Here is a 25138-nt window from a genome sequence, read left to right as displayed (position 1 = left end):
GTGAAGTTATTATTCCCCAGCTGCTGCGGATTGAATTGAGTCACCCACAAAGACACACTCAGGCCCCAGGAGTGTGAACCCGTTTGTGCACAGGCCCTGGAGATGGGGCCAGTCAGGAGGAGGCACAGGGACCGAGGGGCCGGGTCCCACACAGCCGGAGTCCTCACTGAGGAGGACGTTTGGGCACAGCTGGAGGCAGATGGGAGGGGGGAGTGGATGCCCCAAGACAGGACAGAGGCAGAGTCGGGGTCCCCGGCCCCCACCCAGGACCCTCGAGGAGGCACTGCTCGGCCAACACCTCGGTGTGGACTTGTGGCCCCAGAACTGTGAGACAGTAAATTCCTGTGGTTTAAGCTGCCCATCTGGGGTGTTTGTTGCAGCAGTGCTGGCTGACAAAGACACCGACTCTTAACTGAAGTTTAGGATTTCCAGAGTCAAATGGGATTTTACACTTCACCTAATCCAATAATCTCATGTACAGATGCAGAAACTAAAGCCCTGACAACCCAATTATTAGGTTATGTGCTCAAGGTCACACACACGAGGGGGCCTATTCCGGATTATTTTCCAAGGAACCTCAGTTCACATCAAATTCCTGGCCTCTTTGTACTCGTGTCTGTTTCAGAGATGTCAAATTCCATCTTGGAAAGACCATGCTGCTGTCAGAAAGAGACTACGTATATATACACACACAGACATGCAGAGATGGGATATTTATAATACAATGTAATGTAATATGACACACATAAAATCTACGCAATTTGTCTCACAAGGTTGGTGCACACTAAATTTCAATAAGTTCTTTCTGATTGGGTTTGAATGGTTGTAGCTGATACAATTTCACTCTGTATTAAAAGAACCATACATTTCTGAGATGTTTCAAACTGATCTATAATCAAGAGATATTTATAATGCAGTTCTTAATAAGTACTCTAGTTTTTAAATAGATGAGTGACGTACTCAGAAATTAAGGAGGAAACTGTCTGTAAACCTAAACACAGTCTTTTGTGAAGTAGGCGACGTTTTGCTAACAGTTGTCCGTGTGTCCCACAGGTTGTGTCTTGTGCTTGGAGCATCTCTCCGCCTGTCAGTTCCAGATGGGAACGTCAAGGCCAGGGGGCGTCTCCGTGGCCCCAGGGTGAGCCTTTGCCCCCTGCTGTCCAGGGCTCAGGCCTGGGCCTGGGGTCTCCCATCTCCACTCCAAGTGCTACCCCAGCCCAAGTCCCTCGGGTGGGCGGCTGTCACTTGTGGTCACCCGCCTGCTTCTCGCGACCCTGCTCTTTCTGGGTGGCAGACCGTGCCGTGCGCCCAAGTCCCCGCTCCCAAACACCAGGGCTGCTTGATCCGGGCCCGGCCGACGGAAGGCCCAGAAATTAGTGAACAGTTTTAATCAGAGGCCTCCTCTGCCACCAGTATATGGACTCGACGTGATAGAAGTGTCCGTTCTCCTGGTGGCTAAGCCGAGGTCACGTCAGGCCGGGCCTGCGGGTGGGGGGAGCCGGCTGCCCGGACATCTGAGTGCCACTCCCCCATTTGCACGGTTACACAAGGGGCCTCTACACGCCCGTCGGATCCTGAGGCCCAGGCTGCACCGCATAATCATTCTCCTTCTTCCAAGAACAGACTCTCCTAATTGTTCCTAACAAGAAATGCCAAGGTCACTGTGTCCTTCCAGAAAACAGGCCGACACCCACACCGAGGGAGGGGCCCTGCGGCATCTGCTTCAAGCCCTTCGATCAGAGAGACCGCTTGCTTGCTCTTCTAACATGCGTCTCTCCTGGGGAGAAATGGTGACTTCGTATCCCAAATAAGTGAAAAGAACATTAGAACTTTGTATTTTCTGAGGCTTCAGTCTCAAAATTTACAGGGGAGAATAAATGAACGTGGCATTTCCTCTCTTTCCCTGGAAGAGTGGCCCGCCCGCCCTTCTCTGAGAGGACACTGACAGGATGTGGTGCAGGACTCTGGGAAGGCTTGAAGATACGGACGTTCAAGTAGAGGTTTGGGAGAAGTGAAGGTGATACGTAGGTTTCATTTTATTTTATTTTATTTTGAGTCTATAACGATTGGGCCCTACAGGAATAAAGGGCCAATGAAAATATTTGCCTGGTCTCTGCATCTTGATATCCTGGAATTCTTTCTACTGCAATTACAGGAATCACAGTACGGTCTGGCCCAGACAGAGGAGTCCTCACTAATTTTGGCAGGTTCTAGAAACGAACCACAGTTTCTTTCTGGCTCGTGTAAATTTGAGTCGGGTTTGTTATTTGAGAGTGAGAGGATCCTCATCAGGTCCCATGAAGCTGCTCTCCGTCCCCAGAACCCCTGAAAGAGGACAAGGAGTGTCTCAGTTTCCCGGCTGCTCCAAGGGTCGGCTTCAACAATGGGGATTTATTAGCTCACAGTTTGGAGGCTAAAAAACAGGCCAGACCAAGGCACCATCAGGGCGATGCTTTCTTCCCGAAGGCGGGTGCTCTGTGGCCGGCTGCCGGAGGTCCTTGCTCCTGGGCCTCTGTCAGGTGGCAATGCACATGGCGGCCTCTCCTGGCCTCTCCCTTCTCATCCGGGATCTGTTGACCTTCAGCTGCTTCCCGTGGCTTTTTCTCTCTCTGTCTGAATTTCAATTCTGCTTACAAAGGACTCCAGTATAGGACAAAGACACATCCTGATGGGGCCGGGCCACACCTTAACTGGAGTCACCTCATCACAAAGTCCTGCTTCCAATGGGCTCACACCCACAGGGATGGATTAGATTCAAGAACACGTTTTTCTGCACAGTGCTCCAAACCACCACAGGGATTAAAGGGTGTTCCCTACTGTCCAGCACATGAAGGACTTCTGAGTCAGTCGAGCCAGCCATTGCCCTAAAAGGACCTGTCACTTTTCCTTCCCATTGAACTCCTTTATCCCTTCTGCAGGTTGCCCCTGGAGGTTTTCACAGCACACCTGAAAATCTGAATCTTCAAGGCCGCTCACTCTAGAATGTGGATATATTTATTTTCGTCCCTCTGCTCACTTTCAACAGAACCATTCCTACCTTTTTAAGCATTGCCTACTCCAAGAGCCCAGAGAACCCCCATCCTATGGGGCTTTTCTTACTGCTGGGCAAGAAGAGGTTAATCTAGAACTTCAGTGGTTATTAGTGTTGAAGATATTTCTCTGCCCTGACAACAGGGGCATTTAGGAACCCAAATCACAATGGCCAGATGTTATGCAGGCACCAGGGAATGTTCTAGAAGCATTGTGATTCAGGCAGGCCCCCAGGCAGTGTAAAGCCCCTCATCTTCCACATGAGGTGCCACCTCTGCCAAGCACCATTCGCATCGCTACCATTTTCCCACATGGAAGAGGCTTGGTGTTGCACGTGGACCGGCCAGAGGGGAACGTGCACGGGACAAACACCCCGGAGCTCCCCGCTCCACGTGCACAAGATGCTGCCTCGTGCCCAGTCCTTTTCCACAGGCCGCCTTTCTACAATCTCCTTTGCCTCACACAAAAAGGCACAAATTCAGTCTTGTACATTTTTTAGCTAATTTGCTAGCTATTTTCATTATTCAGATTTGACAGGCCCAAATGAAAAAAATCACTTTCTGTCTCTGATGATGTAAAAGAGAAGTGGAAATACTGGGACCCAGTCTGGGCCATGGCCCTGGAAATCCCCAGTGGACGCCTCCTGGGCGTTGGCTGATTTACCTTTTTCTGATTCTTCAGTTAGGCTGCACGACGACCCGGAAGTCCAGGTACAGCCTCTCCCAGCCTGCTCTGGTTGGAGGCCCCGGCACTCCGCCAGCTGCCTATGGAGGAGCTGTTCGTTGACGCGCCGAACTCTTAAGTATGAAGAGAAACAGCAAAACTGTGTTACGATGAGTCACAAAAAGCACAAGGAATCCAACAAAGGGCGGTGATCAAAGGAAAAATTAATTAATTCAAGAGACACTGACGCAGACAAAACTGCCAGCTTGCCGACTCCTCCAGGGCCTGGTTTTGAGAACAGACTTCCACGCTCATGGCGACGGTTCATTTCGTGTGTCAACGTGCCAAGGTGCGGGCACTGTTCAATCAGCGCAGGCCTGGCTGCTGCCGAGTGGGGTTTCCTGGGTGGGTCGGGTCTGTGGGTCCCGGCTTTGGGAGAGGAAACACCCCCCAGCCACGGGGCTGGGCCGCCCGACATGAGCTGAGGCTTAAAAGTAAGAACTGAGGGTTTCAAGAATCAGAGGAAATTTCCCCCAGACGGTACCCTCCCCTACCCCCTGCCCGCCCCCACAGACTCCAGCCACAGACTTGACCCCCACGCCGCCCAGAATTTCCAGCCCCGGCCTGCCCTATGGGATTCGGACCTGGCAGCCCCACAGTCACAAGACAACTCCTGATAAGGAATCTCTTTATGGGGCAGGCGGGGAGAGGGTGTGAGAGTGTATGTGTGTGCATATGAGTGTGTGTGAGTGCACACATGTGTGCAAGTGTGTCAGGGATTGAATCTTGCCCCCATAGAGACATGTAAATTCTAACCCCTGTCCCGCGGGCGTGAACCTGTTTGTAAATGGGCCTCCACGACGTTTGATCAGGTAAGGGGTGGCCTCTAAACAGGGTCTTTGAAGATGATGGGGCACAGCCGGGCCCACGTGACGGGCACCTCTATCCGCGAGGACATCCGGACGCGGCTGTGCCGGTTTGAATGTATTATGTCCCCCAGAAAAAGCCATATTCTTTGATGCAATCCTGTGGGGCAGACAGAATAGTGGGGATTAAGTTGGAACGTTTGGATTACGTTGTTTGCATGGAGATGCGCCCCACCCAACTGTAGATGATAACTGATGGGATATTTCCGTGGAGGCGTGGCCCCACCCATTCGGGGTGGGCCTTGATCAGTGGAGCCATATAAATGAGCTACTCAAAGAGAAGGAACTCAGTGCAGCTGTGAGTGATGTTTTGAAGAGGAGCAAGCTTGCTAGAGAGGAACGTCCTGGGAGAAAGCCATTTTGAAACCAGAACTTTGGAGCAGACGCCAGCCACATGCCTTCCCAGCTAACAGAGGTTTTCCGGACACCATTGGCCATCCTCCAGTGAAGGTACCTGATTGCTGATGTGTTACCTTGGACACTTTATGGCCTTAAGACTGTAACTGTGTAGCCAAATAAACCCCCTTTTTATAAAAGCCAGTCCATCTCTGGTGTTTTGCATTCTGCAGCATTAGCAAACTAGAACAGCGGCCCTCAGAGGAAGCTGCGGGGGAGGCCCCGTGGCAGGGCAGGGACCTGAGCCTGACACCCTGCATCTGTGGGGGAAGCCACACTGATGCCGGAGTTTGGGCTTCTTCTGGCCCCCAACGATGTGAGACCATAAATGCCCAGTGTTTGAGCTGTCATGTGGCATCTGTCATGGCAGCAGTGACAGACTGAGACGACACATGTGCACGCACACACAGGCATGCACACACATGCACACACACATGCCCCATGGCACATTTCTCTGGAGAGCCATGACTGGTTCACCTGTACCCCTAAGCCACCTCTGTCCCCAGGCAGCAGGTTGGGGTGTCCCCGGGTGGCAGGTTGGGGTGTCCCTGGGCAATAGGTTGGGGTGTCCCCAGGAGGCAGGTTGGGGTGCCCTCAGGAGGCAGGTTGGGGTGTCCCTAGGAGGCAGGTTGGGGTGGGCTTGGAGGCAGAGAAGAGCATCCACAGGGGAGCCAGGTGCCTGCACAGGGGCTGCCTCAGGTCTTGTGAGGAGGGTCACCCACCGTCCAGAGCAGCGAGAAGCACAGCAGGTGGGTGGTGGCCCATCCTCATAGGAGGGTGAGGGCTGGTCTGAGCGAGTGGGGAAAGCACACGGGGTCGACATGGAGCAGGAAGCCATGTGCGTGGAGAGTCAGACTCTGCTCTGCCCACCTGGCGTGACCTCGGGGCACTGACTGAGCGAGACAGCACCTGCTGGGCAGTCCCCGACTCCCAGGGGCTGCCAGGAGTTATGAGCACCACCAGCCCTGGCCACGGGGGCCTTCACAGGTGGGACAAGCCCACTGGATGGGTTCATGGCGCGGGGCCTGTCTGATTCTCCCTGGTGGTCTCCTCCTCCTTTCCGTTCCCATGGGGGTGGGTCTCACGGTCTGACCAGGAATTTACAAATACAGACAGACGGAAGGCCAGACAGGCTGCAGGTGTCGAGCTGAAGTGGGGTTATGGGTGGGAACTCATGAGCGTATCTATCTATCTACACACATGCACGTGTGCACACAGCTACAGAAACAGCCCTTCTGTACTTACATGCCTGTGTGTGTGTGTGTGTGTGTGTGTGTGTGTGTACACACCTACTACAGACATACTTTCCCTAGCTAAGACTACTTATGGGACAGGGGAAATATAACTCTGGAGCATCTTTTGGTGCCAGAAAGTAAAAAGTACCCAAGATAAGTTAAAAAAAAAAAAAAAAAAAAAAAAAAGAACAGAGAAGAAAAGAAAAGAAAAGAAAAGAAAAAGAAAAAGAAAAAGAAAAGGATGGGATGGGGACAGATAAAAATCAAAGGGACCCAGGAGCCAGCCTGAAAGAATTCCCAATGAACAAAGGCAGAATAATCTGAGCCACAAAATAATGAACAGTAGTATTGGTTTATTAACCCCCAAAATAAAAGCCCATGCTGTAAATAATTGAGGGGTTACATAAACAAATGGGGAATCTTTCTTACTGAAGTTCAAGTAATAAATGTGGAAGGAATGAGAGAAACAGAAAACCACTGTTAGAACCCACAGTGATAATTGCCACAGGTAAATTCCACCTATGAATGCAGAAATTAGTGGGCAAGACTTTAGGGAGAAACAGGGTATGTGCAAGGTCTAAGAGTATCACCCACGTGTGCGAGCACCGTGCACTAACCCATGTCCACGCAGAACCGCTGATGCTCTTCTGTCCCGAATGTGGTCTGGATTTGGTTCTCACTTCTAATGAATAACCTGCAAATCAGGAAAACAGAAACGCCCTTAACTGCGTGATCAAGGTCAACATCCCCAACAAGCCACACTGGTGTCACGAAATGCTCATGGGAGGGCATCTTCCTCTGCAGTACCTCCCCCGAGTCATACCACCATCTAATTGATCATGCAGTACCTTCCGGCAAACACAAGTGAAGAGGCGTTCTGCAAAACACCTGACCAGCACTCATCAAATGTGTCGAGGGCAAGAAAAACAAGGAGAGACCAGGGAACCTTCAGAGATGGAGGATGCAACATGGGATCCTGGACCAGGAGAAGGCCAGCAGCGCAACAGCTGCTCAAGTCCGAGAGGAGGCCGGAGTTGAGGGAAAAACGTGGGTCCGGCGTTGGCTTAGCTGTGATCTCCAAACATGGCTGTGTAAGACGTTCACACAGGGAAGGGTAAGCTGTGCGGTCACAGCAACTCTCCTGCACATCTAAAATTATTTCAAGATAGAAAGACTTTTAAAGCCTCAGAAAAACAGCTTTTGATCAGTATTTTACTATGAAAAAACACACAGTCTTCTTTGGTATTTTCTAATTTTTAAAAAGTCTTAAAAAAGACTGACCTGGCATAACTAATGAAGACGACCAATTTACCAAGGAAAGAGAACAGCTTAATCCTTACCGATAGGTTAGTACATTTGCTGGAACACAAGGTTTGCTATGTGCCAAATGCCTGTTGAAAAAGCTGTGTACCTAACTGAACTTAATAGCCACGGCATTCCTGTGAGGCGGCTGCTTTTCTAATTCCTACTTTAGAGAGGAGGGGAGGGACTCAGCAAGGGTCAGTTCCTGGACGACAGAAGGTGGGGACAGGTGAAGACTGCCCTATTGAACTTCCCTTAAAAAATTAACTTTTTCAGTTTATCATTAGAGCCAAATGTTGGGACATTCAGCGGAGTCCCACCCATAATAAACACCTTGAAATCTTACATTTCCTGTAACAAACTATAATACTAATGAAGAATTAAATGCATATGGAGTACGATTATCTCAACAGATAATCATGTTGTGTTTTAAGGATTCAGAATGCAATTTTTTTCTATACCTAGTTACCTTACACTTGTGCTTCTTATAGATCTCCAGTGCAAGTAGTCAAAGAGGAAGCATTATTTCAAAAGAATGCCTATCATAAGCAAACATCCACTAATTATATTATCAACATCAAATTTGTTCTACAATGTTTTTATTCAAAAGTAACTGAAAAAGTAACAAAAAATAAAAAACTGCAAACGTAATCATTGAAGAAGCTCAGGTCATTAAAATATTATAAAGAATGTTCTCTTGGGGTCTGTCACTTGAAACATGAACATGTGAGGTACTAAGTAGCCTTCAGAAGATGCACCTGACTCTATCTGCACAGTTTCAGCTGTTAGGCTGGGGTTGACCAGCTGTTTTTACTAAGGAACCCTCGACTCAGTGGTCAAAATAAAGGAACAAGAGAAGAACAAAATGGGAAGGAAGAAGCAGAAATGACTGGTTTTCCCCCCTTGTTGTAACTTTTGATTGCTTCTCATTACCTGCAAAATAAATCACAAACTCCCCGGAATGTTCTGTTTCTAGTTCGCGATGTTCTCGTTCTCCTCACTGATTCCCAGCCTGCCTCTCAGACATGACTCCGAGGCTTCATGTGCACAGACTTACTCACATTCTCCAGACTTTCTTTGCTTCTGGCCTCTTGCCTCCCCGATCCACCCCCCTCATCTTATAAAATGTCCTCATCCAAGATCCAATGCAAAGCTGTTCTTGCTGAAAGGCTTGGCCAGATGCTTCATTGTCCGGCTGAAGTTCTCTCTCCTCCTGCTCCTGTACTGCCCATGCATTTTGTACATATTCTTTTTACACACGTGGTGCCCCACACGGCAAGTAGCTGAGCTGTCCTCTCTCGTCTGGGGGGCTGTGAGTCCAAGGCACGTCGCTTCATGCCGTATCTCCCACACACCAACTGCGGTGCTAACTCGGAAAGGAATCCTAGATTCGGAGCTCAGAGTTGGACATTAGCTTACAGGTAATAGTACATGCCGTAAGGAGCTCAAGAATATGTGATGCAAAAAGGACAGTAGAAAGATTCAGGAAAAGGCTGGTAAAAGAAAATCATAATGGGCAGTAATTATTATTTATTAAGAACATATTATGTCTCACACTATTCCAAGCCCTTCACATACGTTATCTCATTTAATTTTCACAACAGTCCAGCATGGTGGGTACTTTGTTATTCTAATTCTAACAAATAAGCAAATGGAGACATAGAACGGTTAATAATTTGCCCAAATAGAGCAGCTCAGAAATGGTGGCGCCACGTTTGGCCCAGGCCGTCTGACCCAAGGATGCTCGTCAGCAAAGCACAGTTCAGTGAAGTGGAAGTTCACGCCTCCGAGAAGCCCTCAAGAAACAGACTTGACTTTCCATCCTGCAATGGCCTCCAAGTTAAATACCTCAAATGATCAACATTCATATAATTTTATAAAACATTCGTATAATATATTTTCAGAAAGCGCCTCTCTCTGATCTTCCATGAAAGCGACACATTTGGTCACCAACCAAAGCATTTAGTCACCACAGAGGGAGCCCAGAGAATTTAATCGAAAGCATGCGCGGCCGCCGGGGCCCCCCTGGGAGTGCTTGGAGACAGCCACATGTGGCTTTCATCTTCTGCCACCCGGCCCTCAAGGGGCCCTTGTTTTTTCTGCTCGGTAATAATTCAGAGCAGGTTGCCTGAAGGAAAATTGCCAGATACTAATTTTTTTACAACTTAAATGCTTGAGAAATATTTAAAATTTTCCTATTCCAATCAAAGCTCAGTAAGGTATTTAGAAGCCACTGAGGCAGATTGCGTACTATTTTTTCATTTTTTAACCAGAACGGAGTAGCACCGAATATTGAGGTGCTGACAACAGGGACGAGTCATTATGTCTGCTGGACGATGGGGAATGTGAGGCTCATTCGGGCTTCAGAAATCTCACACTCAGCCTGGGGTAATGGTGGAGCAAACTCTTAAAGCTGCGTGTAGGGACGCCTTGGAGCCTGGTAGAAGAAGGTTTGACAAGGAAGCAGAGTTCGTCCTCACTTCCTCACCTCCAGTTACACACACACACTTTGCCCTGCCTCCCTGTCCACCAGGTCTCTGTGCTGGGCAGCTCCCAGGGCACCACTCACACTCTAGTCTAAATGGATGCTCACCCCCTGCACGCCACTTTCTCCTTCTCTTCCATCAAGCGGTCTCACCCCACCCCCATTTCCTGGGCCAGCTCCGATTTCCAGGCTGTGATGACAAATGCCACGCCACGGGAATTTGGCAGCTCACTGTTTCGGAGGCTGGGAGTCTTGCTTCCTCGCAGGGTTGGTAGAGCTATGATGCTGCGATCCTTGGTGCCCCTTGGCTTGTACCCCCGCCTTGCAGCATGCGGAGCTGTCCTCTCCTCTCTCTTCCGGGTTTCCCCGGCTTCACCCTGGCTTCCGGCTCCTCCCTTGGCTTTCTCTGACCAGGTCTGAATTTCTTCTGCCTACGGGGCCTCCAGTGATCTGAATTAATGCCCCTGCTCATCTGGCTGGGCCGCACAGCAACTAAAATAACACCTTCAGAGACCCTCTTTACAGTGGGCTCCCACCCACAGCCCTGCACACTGAGATTACAAACATGCTTTTTCCTGCAGTGCCCAGCTCAGTCTACCACGTGGGAAACCCAGATCTTGCCTTGGTTCACATTACGAAACCAGGACCGATGGAGGGTTTAAAGATGTGCACTTCCTGCACTTCAACAGGAGAAAACAATACTAACAGCATTAGAGCCTCAAACTTAAGGTTCTGGAAGTTACTCAACAGTCAGCAGAGCGCAGACAATATCGGGGTGTCCATGCACCCTAATAGTGCACATCAAAGGCCCCGCAGCCCCTGTAGTCAGCCAGCCTGCCCGTCATCTCCACAAACCTTCGGGGTCACTAGGGCTCCGTGTTTCTCTGGAGCACTGGAAATCGTGGAGCATAAAGAGAGGATGGGGAAAGCCCAGCACCCCAGCTTCTCAGCGCCCCAGCCTCGGTTTCCCCACCCTTGGGCACTGGGAAGTGGGAATGACGAGAGCACCTGTCAGGGAGCTGGCACAGGCAAACACGCAGACACACCTGCGGCCCCGTGACTATTAACAGTGTCACATCGCCACCAAGGGGCATGGAATTCAGTTTCTAAAGAAATTGCTCATGACACTTCCAGTTTGCAAAAGCCCAGGTCTCCACCCCACTGGAGGATGGGACCCCAGACGCCATCTCTCCTTTCCCAGTCACCCGACACCTGCGGGCTTCGCTTTCCATCGCGGGCTCCCATCACACACTGTGGATGCAAGGGGGCAGCTTCCCGGTGAGCTGTGGGGACAGGGCGGCACATCATCCCCCCATGGCCACCCAGCGATGGTATCATTCCCCTCGCTGTCTAGTGATGATGTCATCCCCCAGTGCGGGACACTGTTATCGAGTTCTGACTTGGCGGGCCTGGGCCAGGGGAACTGATCAGCCCCTAGGAAAGGTAGTGGGGCACGGGTGGTAGCGCCCTCCACGGCCCCCCGGGCCTGAGAAAGTGGAGCCGAATGCAGGCCCCATTTCCTCACCCCAAAGTACAACCATTGGGGAGGGCTTGCCAGAGAAAACCCCCCCCCCCGGTGCCTTACCCGCACCCTCCACCCTCTTCGTTACCGGAGCAACTCCCGCCCCTTTTCAAACAACCTCCGTGCCCTCTCAGAACCAATCCAAGCCTTTAACCTCTACAGCTACCCCGCCCTCTAAACGCCCGATATAAGCTTGTACTCTCCCCTAATAAACTCTCTTGGCTTCTTCACCCTCAAAGAAACGTGTCCCGCCTGTTCCTTCTCGCCGCCCTCCACACCTTGTACGCCACCGCCGGGGACCGGGCCCAGTCCCCCGCCTCGCCCTTGCCTCCGGGAAAGAGCCCCCGCCGCCGGTACCCTCCGAGCAACGCCGAGAGCCTAGGATTTAGCAACCGGCCGCCACCCCCCCCAGACGAATCAACCGCGACCACAACTGGCGCCCAACGTGGGGCTCGAACCCACGACCCTGGGATTAAAAGTCCTCTCCACGCAGCGGTCCAGTAAAACCACCCGCTCGCCCAGACGCCTCTCCAACTCCCCTTCTCCTCGCCTGCAAGGTAAGGGCCGCCTCTCCCTCGCCGCCCCGCGGAGCCGCCTCTCCCTCGCCGCTCCACATCCGGAGCCGCCTCTCCCACGCCGCTCCGCGCCCGGGCCGCTCTTCCTTTCCCGCATTAACCTGGCTCTTGCCCCCGACTACCTTTCGTCTTCTCTTCCTATGTCCCCCCCATTCCTCCTAACACTCTTCCTCCAGTAGCTTTCCCTCTTCCCCTCCATTACTTTGCTGTGGTCCTTTGTGTCTTTGTTTCTTTGTTTGGCGCCGTGTGCCTCTTTGCAACAGCCCCTCCCCCCAAACTGCTCTCGCTACTAGAGGCTCCTGCTTTCTATTCTCGCCGTCTCCTTCGGCCTCGCGGCCACGGTTTACCTCATTTTCTTTACTCAATAATCAACCCCCCTTTTTTTTTCTCCCTCCGCTATGGGTAATCGTCTATCTGCACGCCAAGCACCTCAAGTTCGCGCTCTAGCGGGTCTCCTAGACACACATCGCTGTAAGGTGTCTGTCCGGCAGCTGCAAGTATACTGGGACCTCCTGCTGCCCTTTAACCCATGGCTCACCACTTGCCATCTTTGGGACCCCGTCACTTATGATCGCCTTATTGATCGGGTCACCAACGCCATGGAACATGAGAGCAAGCGCTTCCCTCCCGGCTTGCTCCCCACCTTAATAACCGTCCGCTCCTGCCTTCAAGGCTCCCTCCCCCCTGACCGAGGCCCCATTAAATCCAAGGAGGCCCTATCAACCCAGTCAACAGATTCAGACAGCGATACTAATGTGGACCACGATTCGGACACAGAATCCTTAGTCGAGCAGATTAACAACGCGCTCGAAGTCGCCCCCCAAAAACAAAGCAATACTAAGCCTCTCCAAAATGGCGAACTTCCTCCTTCTTCTTCCACTGAGGGGAGGAAGTGCTCTAGTGATGACGTCAGCCCTAAGCCGGGCCGGAAACCGCAAGCGCTTTACCCCGCCCTTTCACAGGGCGGAGCTAGCCCGCCATCTTATGCCTTAGCCACTCCCACCGCGCCGCCATCTTGCGACGCTTGGGGCCTCCCACTTCCGCCTCCCCCTTCGGCGAGCTCCCCTTCGGAGCCGCTACCGGCAGCTGCCGCCGCTCCTCCCACCCTGCCGACTAACAAACCCTGGCTGCCTTCTACACCTCAAGGCAACCCTTGGGGCAACGCTCCCCCTACCCCCACTCCCGTGCCAGGCCCTCTGCAAGCACGTCCTCCTTTCTCTCGTGCTTTTCGCTGCTTTCCTCTTAACCTTACCCCCACACCGCAGAAACCGTACGACTGGTATCCCATTGACTCTGATACTATCAAGCAGCTTCGCAGGGCCGTCAAGGAAGACGGGTTAGGTAGCCCATACGCTTCCCAATTACTACAGGATCTCGCCATGGACTTTTGCCTCCCCCAAGACTGGGCCTCGCTTGCCCGTTCCATTCTTAACCCCGGCCAGTTTGTAGATTGGCGTGCTCACTTCCAGGCGGAAGCAGCTAAGCAAAGCGAGCAAGACGCAGCCACTGGAGTCTATCATCACCCCGAAGCCTACTTGGGCACGGGAGCGTTTATAAATGCATCAGCCTATATTAATGCGCCTGCCACCTTTTGGCCTATCCTTCGGGGAATCGCCTTCCGAGCTTTTGCCAACTGTTCCGCCTGTCGGCCTACTAAATTCACCAAGCTCCTCCAGGAGCCAAATGAGCCTTTTGCCACCTTTGTCTCTAGGGTTGAAGAAACCTGCACTCGAAAGGTTAGTGATCCCCAGGCCCAACTGGCTCTTGCTCGAGAGCTCGTTCTCGAGGGAGCCAATCCCCCTTGCAAGCAGGCTATTCTTCCCTTGCGGGAGAAAAGCCTATACGATTGGGTACTCGCCTGCCGCGCCTTTGACCCAGCTGCCGCGTCCCTAGCCCAGGCTGTCTCTGGCGCTGTCACTGCCGCCTTAGCCGCCACCACCGGTTGTTTTAAGTGCGGGCAGAGCGGCCATTTTGCCCGGGAGTGCCCCAATGCAGAGGTCAACCGCCCGCCTTTCATGCAGCGCAATGGGCGCCCCCCTCCCACTCCTTGCCCACGCTGCCAGCGTGGCTATCACTGGGCGCGCGATTGCAAAAATAACCCCAAAACCCTCTGCCGCTGCCCTGGTGTCAATCAGCGCCAAAACGCTGAGCAAGCTTTAAACTCCAAGCGGGGCAAGCCTCAGCCCCGCCCCTAAGAGGCAGCGTGCCGGCCGGTTCTAATAAAACTAATCACTTCACCGGCAGTAAAACGCTTCTCTGGACAGTGCCTATCACTCCAGAAAAGCCTACTCGTAAGTTAAGAATAGGGGGGCAATGGTACACGGGCACGCTCGATTCAGGGGCAGAGGTCTCTTGCATGCCCGCTCAGTATGCCACCATGTGCATGGTTCTCGATGGTCCCTCGGTAGTGGGAGCCACTGGTACCTCCACCTCTCTCCAGGCCATAGGGCCCATTAAGTGGGAGGATGAAGAGGGCCACTCAGGCACCTTCCGCCCGTTATTTCTACACACCATAGACCAAATTTTATGGGGCCGTGACATCCTCGCCGCCTCCGGGGCAGTGCTTACCACACAGCCCCCCCAATAATGTGCGCCACTGCTCGTTTAACACCTCCAGCGCCCGTTCCTCTGCAGTGGGATACTGAGGAACCTATATGGGTGGAGCAGTGGCCCCTTCCCACGCACAAATTAGTGGCACTTCAAGCCCTTGTCCAAGAACAATTGGACGCTAACCACATAGAACCTTCTACTAGTCCCTATAATTCGCCAGTGTTTGTTATTCATAAAAAAGCCACAGGGAAATTTAGGCTCCTCCATGATCTGCGGGAGATCAATAAGCATATTCTTCCCATGGGTTCCCCGCAGCCTGGCCTCCCCCATCCGGTGGCCATCCCGGCTCACTATCATGTAGCCACCATTGACATCAAAGACTGTTTCTTTTCCATCCCGCTACATGAGCGAGACCGCCCACGCTTTGCCTTTACAGTCCCCGTCCCCAATCATGCGGGCGCGGCTAGCAGGTACCAATGGAAAGTCCTCCCTCAAGGGATGCGTAACAGTCCGGCCATCTGCCAAATGTATGTTAATCACGCAGTGGCCCCCCTGCGAAAGCGGGCCATGCTCATCCATTACATGGATGACATCTTGGTGGCCTCTGAGGACGCCGAAGCGCTTCCTCTAATCCTTAAAGACCTCACCACTAATTTAGCTGACCTCGGCCTTACGGTTCAGCCCGATAAAGTTCAGATTGTGCCACCATTAGCCTTCTTAGGGTTTAGTATTGATAAAACCATTGCCCCATCCGCTCCCCAGCTGGACATACCGGATCGGGTCACTATCACTGAGCTCCAACAGCTCTGCGGTCAAATCAATTGGCTCCGCTCTGCGTTGCCAATCACCACCGCGCAGCTCCAACCACTCTTTATGCTGCTGAGTGTCCCTGAAGCCCCGCCGCTAGCGGTCTCCCGGCGCATTAAGCTCACCCAGGAGGCAAAGGAAGCCATTACCGCAATTAACAAGGCACTCGCTGCCTGCTGTCTCAACAGGTTCAGCACTAAAGAGGGCAATCTTATAGCACTCATCCTCCCTACGCCCGGCACACCCATGGGCTGCCTGTGGCAGGAAGGCCCTCTACTTTGGGTGCACCCCGCTAAAAGCCGGCTTAGAAAAATTTGCCCCGCAGTGCGGCTCTGGATCAGCCTAGCTTCAGATCTAGTCACCCTGGCTGTTCATGTATTCGGAGAGCCGCCAGAAAAAATTGTTTGGCCCCTAGACGCAGGCCAAACCCGCCTGCTTATACGTGATAACCCGGACATGCAAATCCTCTTAGAAGGATTTCAGGGAGAATTCAGCTGCCACTATCCTAGCCATCGACTGTTACAGGGGCTCGCCAAGCTTCCCTTCCGCAGCCCCTTCCATTCTTTCCCCTCCTCTGCACCCATCCCGGGTGCCACCACCGTCTTTACTGACACCTCCAAAACCCGTTTCGCCTTCCTCTCTTATTCACAGGACCACCCGGAACCCCGCCTATTCAGTTATGTCAACCTTCATTCAGTCCAAGTGGGGGAAATTCTGGCGGTGTCATACGCGCTAAACGCCCACTGTAACCACCCAGTAAACATTTTCACTGACAGCCTCTACACTTATCAGGTCTGCCGAGTCCTCGCGTTTTCCACCTTTTTCCCCGGGGACTCGGCCATTGATAAAGCACTTTCTACCCTCAGGAGCATCCTGGAGCATCGACAAGATCCTTGGTTCATTAGCCATATTCGTAGTCACTCAGGCCTTCCGGGGCCCTTGGCTAATGGCAATAGTATAGTAGACCAAGCGGTCTCAGCTCAGACTACCCAAGCTATGCTAACTAACACAGCGGCCCCTCCGGGGGATGCTGTTAACCAGGCTAAGTTATTGCATTCCAGGTTTCACTTTTCGGCTACGTCGTTGCATCATTTATGTGGCCTCCCCCTAGATACCTGTAAACATCTTGTCCGCAATTGTGCAACTTGTGCGCCCTTTGCGCCGCTTGGCCCCTTGCAACCTCAGGGAGTCAACCCACGAGGCCTAAAACCCAATTCTAGATGGCAAATGGATGTAACTCATGTTCCGTCCTTTGGGCGCCTCAAGTATGTACATGTAATGATTGACACCTTCTCGGCCATGTGTTATGCAGTCCCCCTCGTCGGGGAAACGGCCAAACACTGTATCAAGGCCCTAAGACAAGGAATTCTCTTCATGGGAGTCCCCTGGGACCTAAAAACAAACAATGGGCCTGCCTATCGCAGTGCCTCCTTTGCGGCCTTTCTTCAGTTATATAACATCACCCATCATTTCGGCATCCCTTATAATCCACAGGGACAAGCCATTGTGGAAGCAGTCCATCGCCGCTTAAAAACACAAATTGAAAAAGAAAGGGCAATGCTCCCCCAGGCAACTCCAGGGGACCTTATCATAGCAGCCCTTATTCACCTTAATCTACTCACATTCAATAAAGAAGGACTTTCGCCCCTACATAAACATTGGGGGCCCTCGTATAGGCCCACCCAGGCCCCGATGGTCTACTGGAAGGACCCAGAAAATAATGCCTGGAAGGGTCCCTCCCCACTCCTCGCCCAGGGGCACGGGTTTGCTTGTATTTTCCCAGATGATGCATCACAACCAATCTGGATCCCGGGAAAAGCAATCCGACCCGCCACCAGCAGCCAAACGGCCGACAAGACGAGAACGCCGCCGTCTCCGCAGCCTAACATACCAGATGACAACCTTGCAACTGGACCAGGAAGGCCGTCCGAGAGCACCCCCGGAGAGGCCTGAAAACTCGCAAGAGGAAAGACAAGAAATCGTCCAAATCATGCGCCTCTATAGACAGGCAAAAGCCAGCCCCCTACACCTCCACAATCCTCACCCAAGCATAGCTTCCCTTCTAATGGTCATGTTGGCCCTTGCCTCTTCTACCCAGGCCAACCCCCACCAGCCTTGGAAGTGGACCCTTGCGCGTTGGGAAGACTCCAAAATAATTCTTTGCATTACCACAGCAGGATCCCCCTCCTTTGTTTTTAATGCCACTGATCTGTTCCCCCCTCCTAATCCAAAACCTATTGGTTATCCAGGCAGCCTAAATACACAAAATTATTATATGTGTCCATCTTCAAATCCTGGAAAATCATACTGCAATTCCCCCTATGAGCACTAACTACTGTGCATACTGGGGGTGTGAAACATTAGCCACTGGCTGGAAACCTTCTGTCCCTGACAAATTTGTAAATCTTACAGTAATCCGTTATACTTGCCTAAACTCAGGCAATCGCTATTTCGACAGGTACCTTTGTCCTAAAAGGCTAATGCTCACCATACAAAACCCTACCGATACGTCTTGGCTCATGGGTCGAACCTGGGGCTTCCGAATTTATCTAGCGGGGTCCAATCCAGGATCCCTCATTCTCATAAAAAAGGAAGCAGCTCAACATTCATCTTCGGGCATTGGCCCCAATAAAGTCATTAACCCCCTTTTTCCACAGCCCTCCAGCCGCACGTTAGCTTCAACCAGCTGCACCTCAGCTGCAAACAACGCATCGCCAACCCCACCACCCCAACCTTTTCTACCCCCCTCTCATTACTCCTCTCCCCTCTTCAGCCTTATCCAAGCAACCTTCACCTCACTAAATGTCTCCTACCCCAATCTTACCTCCTCTTGTTGGCTTTGCCTCTCCACCTCTTCCTCACTGTATGAGCCCGTCGCCTCCAACCTCTCCTTTTCAGAAAATGCAGAAGACAACCCCTCGGAATGCAATTGGAATACCTCAGCCGTCCCCCTAACCTTTCATTCAGTCTCCTTTACAGGAAAGTGCATCCGCCCTCGCTCAAGTAACTCTCCCAACCTCACAGCCTGTGCCAACTACTCATCTCCCAGCAGTTCTGCCAAGTTTCTTATTCCCCACAACTCCTCCCAATGGCTCTGCTCCTCTACAGGACTTACCCCCTGCCTTAACGTGCAGACCCTCAATACAACTCATGAAACTTGCCTCCTAATTGTCCTTATCCCTAGGGTCCTATACCACAGCGAGGAAGACTTCTTCCTCCACCTGGAAAGAACTGCAGCTTCTGCCCCCCTGCAAAAGCGAGAACCCATCACTGCCCTCACGATTGCCTCCCTCCTAGGTCTTGCAGGTGCTGGCACCGGAATCGCTGCACTAGCCAGTCAAGGCTCCGCCCTAACTCACCTCCGGGCGGCTGTTGACGAGGACATTCGTCACCTACAAGACGCTATTTCCCATCTAAAAAATTCTGTCAATTCCCTCTCTGAAGTCGTGCTCCAAAACCGCCGAGGTCTCGACCTTCTCCTCCTCAAAGAAGGAGGCCTTTGCGCCGCCCTAGGAGAAGAGTGCTGTGTATATGCCAATTCCACAGGTCTCGCCGAAGACAGCCTAAAAAAGGTCCGAGAGGGACTAGAACAACGCAAAAGAAACCGTGAAACCACCAACTATTGGTCCCACATTTTTACCCCCCTCCTCCCATACCTCCTCCCTCTCCTCGGCCCCCTACTAATGATTATTCTAGCTCTCACCCTAGGGCGCTGCATTATCCGCAGAATTGTCCAGCTTGCTAAGAACCAAGCCAATGCTGTCTTTTCATCATTTGTGCAAGTCCAGTATCAACAACTTGCCTCCACTGAAGAAGCTGACCCTCCGCAGCGTCGCCACCCTCGTCCATCCCGCAAGCAGCGAGGGCCCTCTCGAACGCCCGGGCGCCACACCAACGTCGAGCTCCAGCCTCTCTAACTACCATCTACCCCTATCCCTTCCCCCACCTCCCCTTTCCCTCATCCCTTGGCGGATCTCTCCGGTAAGCTTCTTCCTCTAATTAGAAAAGAAGGGGGAAATGCGGGACACTGTTATCGAGTTCTGAGTTGGCGGGCCTGGGCCAGGGGAACTGATCAGCCCCTAGGAAAGGTAGTGGGGCACGGGTGGTAGCGCCCTCCACGGCCCCCCGGGCCTGAGAAAGTGGAGCCGAATGCAGGCCCCATTTCCTCACCCCAAAGTACAACCATTGGGGAGGGCTTGCCAGAGAAAACCCCCCCCCCCCGGTGCCTTACCCGCACCCTCCACCCTCTTCGTTACCGGAGCAACTCCCGCCCCTTTTCAAACAACCTCCGTGCCCTCTCAGAACCAATCCAAGCCTTTAACCTCTACAGCTACCCCGCCCTCTAAACGCCCGATATAAGCTTGTACTCTCCCCTAATAAACTCTCTTGGCTTCTTCACCCTCAAAGAAACGTGTCCCGCCTGTTCCTTCTCGCCGCCCTCCACACCTTGCACGCCACCGCCGGGGACCGGGCCCAGTCCCCCGCCTTGCCCTCGCCTCCGGGAAAGAGCCCCCGCCGCCGGTACCCTCCGAGCAATCCCGAGAGCCTAGGATTTAGCAACCGGCCGCCACCCCCCCCCAGACGAATCAACCGCGACCACACCCCAGCTACCCAGCCATGATGTCATCCCCCCAGTCACACTGCAGTGATGTCATTCCCCAGGTCACTCAGTGATGATGTTACCACCCAGTCACTGAGTGATGATGTCATTCCCCAGGCCACTCAGAGATTGTCCCCCGTCACTCAGTGATGATGTCATTCCCTGGTCACCCGGTGACGATGCCATCCCCCCATCCCCCTCACCCTTGTTCTGGACACACCACTTCCCAGCGCCACCATCCTTGCAGTGCCACGATGGGACCTGCGCTTTGCGTCTCAAGGAGGCAGCGGATTGAGTTCTGGCCCAGGCAGGACGATATCTGGGATGAAGCTGGGAAAGTGGGAGTCTGTGGCTTGCTGCCGTTGCAGCACGAGGGTGCCCGGCTCAGGGTCGGGCACACGTGCCTTTATCTTGCATTTGTCGCAGGGGGTTGGAGAGAATCCTTAGAGCAACATTCGCTCAGGAGGTTGAACGTCTTCACCACCGAATTTATTCTACCAAGGCGGAGGCTCCCGTGGCGACTGACCCAGGGCTCCTCTGCCGTCGTGCCCCACGACACCCGGCACATTTAGGACGCGATGGGCGCCTCTTGAGTGCGTGAATCGAGAGGACGGGTGGATCCAGGCATTGGACGCGCTCTCAGTCCACAGTCCCCACACAGTGGATTCCGGCGTCGCTGAGCAGCTCTGCTTCATGATTTAGCTGAAAGGGCTTCGTGATTTAGCTCCAAGTGCCCTCTCCTCTCTGACTGCTGGATTTGGCCCTGGCACTCTTGAAATACACTCTCAGAAACTTGTAGTTTTCTCTCTAATTCTTTGGCACTGTATTAGTTATAACAGTCACACCCCCCCACCCCCGCGCTCCTGCCCCCGCCCCCCAGGCCCCGCCTCCCTCCCCTCCCCCCTCCCCAGAGAAAATGCTCAAGAACTCCAGCAACATTCAATGCCAAACTATCAATAAGTCTTATCAGGTAAAAGCAGTCCAGCAGGATCTATATTTTGGCAAAATAATTAGCAATTTACTCAAGAAAACGTAACAACTTGAAAACATTGAACATTTGGGATTTTAAAAAAATTTGTTATTCAGATTTTCACTAATGTACCTTGGCCTCTTTTCCAGTGACTGTGGACTTTGTTACCTGCGTAAAAGAAATCTTTAAACACGGCCTGAGTGTTTCAGTTACCAAATAACTAAGAGCTGCCTTTAACAGGAAACCTTCAATTAAACCGCCCAGTGCCCCGAACAGAGCAAAATGAAATCCTGTTCTGCCATCTAGAGGAGACACAGCGACCGGCTGGAAAACAATCTCCCACGAGAGGGCCCCTGGGGCTCAAAATAAAAAGAGATATCTTGTTTTAAAAAAGGGGGGTGGGGGGAGTTGTGAGAGGGTGTACATTTTTCACTATGACACTGTATAAAGATGCCCTCACAGAGAAGAAAAGGGCAAGACAGAGATCTATTTTGGAAACTATCAGACAGTCACTGTAGATGAGACTGTCCCAAGTTGAGCTGTCACAACCACACTTGCCCTCCAAGGCCAGCTAGAGCACGGTGAAAGGAACGCATTCACTTTTCTGTTTGTACACAACATGCTTTCACTGAATGAAATACTATTTTAAATAAATAGTGGTAGTTCTCTAAAGGCCAACTTTCATGGGGAAAGGCACAATTCTATCTTATATAAGTGCAAAAGCCATCTCTCTGCAATTAGAACTCTCAGAAAAGAAAGAGCCTTGCCAGCAGACAGTGACAAACAAGAAGTGGATCATGGATGAGAGAACTAAGGGATGAAGGGTTAGGAGGGCAGACAAAAGACATCCACAGGACAGGGCGGGTGGGTGCAAGCGGGCCCCATGCCTGATCCAAGTGGATGTAGCTCTGAGACACGTGAACAATTAGCCAGATTTCAATGAGAACCAACCGGAGACAGACAAACTGCAACACAAACAATTCTGGCGCTTAGATTCAGAGCATGGAGAACCTATGACTTACATAATTATTTTGTTTGAAGTAAATTCCCTGTATATTTTAATGAATAAATGCTTAGCTTTTTAGCATCTGCTAAGCACCCACGTGCACACGCAGCCCTGACCGTCTCCAGCACCCGTCTCTCGCTTGCACCACACCTGCCATGGGGTAACACTTACTTTTGGTGCCCAGCTGTGCCCCCAAAGTCAATCTCATCCTTCACACATTTCAGGTGACGGCCACTTTGTCTCTGCCACTGAGTGCTCGCCCCGATGCCTCGGCAGCTCCCCATGTTTTGGGATACTTCTCCTCATCCATAGGTAAACTCCACTGGAGTTCTCTGATAACTGGCCAATGGCCAAGAAAGAACAACAAAATCCCCACTTTGTTCTGTGACATGGATTTAGTGACCCTCAGGCTTCTCCCATGCTCAGTGAAGGGAGCAGCAGGGAGACAGGAGACCAGGAGACGGGGGTGAGAAAGGAGAGAAGGAAAAAGGAAAAGGAAACACCCCCAGAATCTCTTATTTGCTGACTACATATTGTACTGCTAATGCTTCCATTTAAAGTAATTTGGGATTGTTTACTTTATAAAATTGCAGTCCCACATTTTAAAGATTTTCTAAATTACCTTTACTAATGTATAGCCAATGTTAAGCGGAATATAAAATGCAATGTGGCATCTTACATTTACAAACTATCTGCTTTTAGAGTGTCCTATAACATATATATAAATCAGAAAGCAGATGACCATCCCACAGAATCAAAGAACTTCATAACTGACAGGAGCACTGAGCATACTGTACTTCAATCCCCTACTTTCAGCAGAAGACACTGAGTTCAACACAGACCGTGTCGTCTCTTCAAGAGCACACACCAGTTGATGATGGAGATTCACCATCACCCAACTGCACACCCCTTCAGTTTCTAGCTCATACAGCTAGAGAGTCAGGCCTTCCCTAAGATGGCAAACGTTCTTGGGATCCATCATCAGATGCTCAGTAAGACTGGGGAGGGGTCCAGAAATCCACATTTTGACCAAGAACTGCCAGACAGTTCTCAGGCAGGTGGTGCCCGGGCAGCCCTTCAGACAACACAGTGATGGAAATAGGGGATTTGCCATCAGAATGCCTGGATTCAAGCTCCAGCTCCATCATTGGGTGGCGCTGGGCCTGGAACTAACACATCCGAATTTCAGCCTGTCCTGATTATAGTAACATGGACTTTTATTGAGCAGTTACTATGTTCCAGGCAGCATTCTAATTGCCCTTCATAGCTTACCTCATTTAATCTTTTCAACCACCCAGAGGAGGGGTGCAGAAACTGAGGCACAGAGAATTAAGTGATTTCTCCAGAGCTTCACAGCCCAGGATTCAGACACAGGGAGACTGCCCAATTCACCATCCGGTCCATCATACTTGGAGTTGTCCTGAAGAGATGAGGTGAGATGATTTATTGAACAGCTCTTCATGGACTTTGAAACCTTGTTGGATCTCCCCCATATGCTGAGTACTATTGAGTTTACAAATTCCATTTATTATTATTATGATTTTACTGTTAAAGCAAAGGAATTTATTTTGATTTTAGAAGGAGTTGGTGCCAAGGAACTCATGAATTATAAACATTTCTATGTCAAACAGTTATGCTTTTCTAAAACTATCCTTGAATTCCTACTAGTACAACATATTATCTAAAATGTCATTTCCAGCAACAATTTAGGAAGCATGAAAAGAAACGTGTGACCCATATGACAGAAAAAAAGAAGCTACACAAACTACTTATGAGAATAACCAGATTCAAATTTAACAAAAAAAATGACTTCAAATAGCCATTTTATGTTCACAGAACTAAAGGAAAGCATGATTAAAGAAATACAGGAAGGTATGGAAACAATGTTGCCTTAAATAGAGAATATCCAGAAAGAGACAGATATAAAAAAGAACTGAATGGAAATTCTGGAGTTTAAAAGTACAAAAACTGAAATAAAAAATTCGTCAGAGGAGCTCAATAGCAAGTTTGAACTGGCACAAAAAAAGAATTTGTGAGCTTTAAGACAGATTGATAGTTTACGCAATCCATAGAATGAGGGGAAAAAAGAATAAGGAAAAAGGAACAGAGCCTCAGAGAAATGTGGCTCATCGACATATCTATAATGGGAATATCAGAAAGTGCATGAGAGAAAGGAGCAGAGAAAGTATTCAAAGAAATAATGGCAAAAAAACCTCCCCAAATTTATTGAAAATGCAATAATCTACACATCCAGGAAATGCAACAAACTACAAGTAGGATAAACTCAAAGAGATATGCAAATTGACACATTTCATAGTAAAAATGTTGAAAGTCAAGGACAGGAGAAAATCTTGAAACCAGCAAGAGAAAAATGGCTCATCACAGAAAAGGGACTCCTATTAGGATTAGCAGCTGACTTCTCAGCAGAAACCATGAGGCCGGGAGGCAGTGGAACCAGATTCACAGTGCCCAAAGGAAAAAACTGTCAACCAAGAGTGCTCTGTAGCCAGCAAAGCCATCCTTCAGATATGAAGGTGAAAGAAAGGCTTTACAAAATAAGCAAAAACTTGGAAAATTTGTTGCTAGCAGACTTGCCTTACAAAAAATTCTAAAGGAAGTTCTTGAGACTGAACAAGTGACCCCAGGCTGTAATTCAAATTGACACAAAAAAACAAAAAGCACAGGTAAAGGTAATTATGTAATTATTAAAAACAGTATTAATGTATATGTCTTTCTTCTCATAACTTATTTTAAAAAGAATTGAATAAAATAATAGGTTATAATGTAACGTTGGGGCCCATGTTGATTGTTTTTACCATTTTATCTCCAGGGTCTTGAACAAAAATCAGGTTCAATTAATATTGATGAACACATTTTCTTTTCATTTTACTCTGAATGACGGCTTATTCCGTCTGATTTTACAAATCAAAAAGGGGATGGTATGGAGAGTTTACACAAAGCAAGGACTTGACGCTGAGCCTTTACACGCTAAATCTGGTGCTCTCTGTGCTGGATTCTGCATTCTGTGCTACCTGCTTGTTGAGATGAGAAGAGGCTTTTCCCCACTCCCA

General features: G+C 50.7%; 1 protein-coding gene and 1 pseudogene across 2 annotated transcripts in view; both read right to left on the bottom strand.

The window, feature by feature from the left end:
- LOC119534820 overlaps positions 1 to 4008 on the bottom strand; it is a 36563-nt pseudogene extending 32555 nt beyond the window's left edge.
- Positions 4009 to 6598: 2590 nt separating this feature from the next.
- ARL5B (ADP ribosylation factor like GTPase 5B) overlaps positions 6599 to 25138 on the bottom strand; it is a 53037-nt gene continuing 34497 nt past the window's right edge. Inside the window, exons 5-6 of one of the 2 annotated variants that reach the window (XR_005217182.1) lie at positions 7099 to 7399; positions 6599 to 6944 (exon numbers count right to left, since the gene is read on the bottom strand). Coding sequence is in view for 1 of the 2 variants with exons in the window: in XM_037837676.1 (XP_037693604.1) it covers positions 7262 to 7399 (138 nt within the window). In the remaining variant the exon portion in view is untranslated. The other variant, XM_037837676.1, reaches the window with a different exon arrangement.

The sequence above is a fragment of the Choloepus didactylus genome, chromosome 5 (assembly GCF_015220235.1).
Source record: "Choloepus didactylus isolate mChoDid1 chromosome 5, mChoDid1.pri, whole genome shotgun sequence".
Lineage (NCBI taxonomy): Eukaryota > Metazoa > Chordata > Mammalia > Pilosa > Megalonychidae > Choloepus > Choloepus didactylus.
Note: the sequence above shows the minus strand (reverse complement) of the source record. Positions and strands in the feature narration are given on the sequence as shown.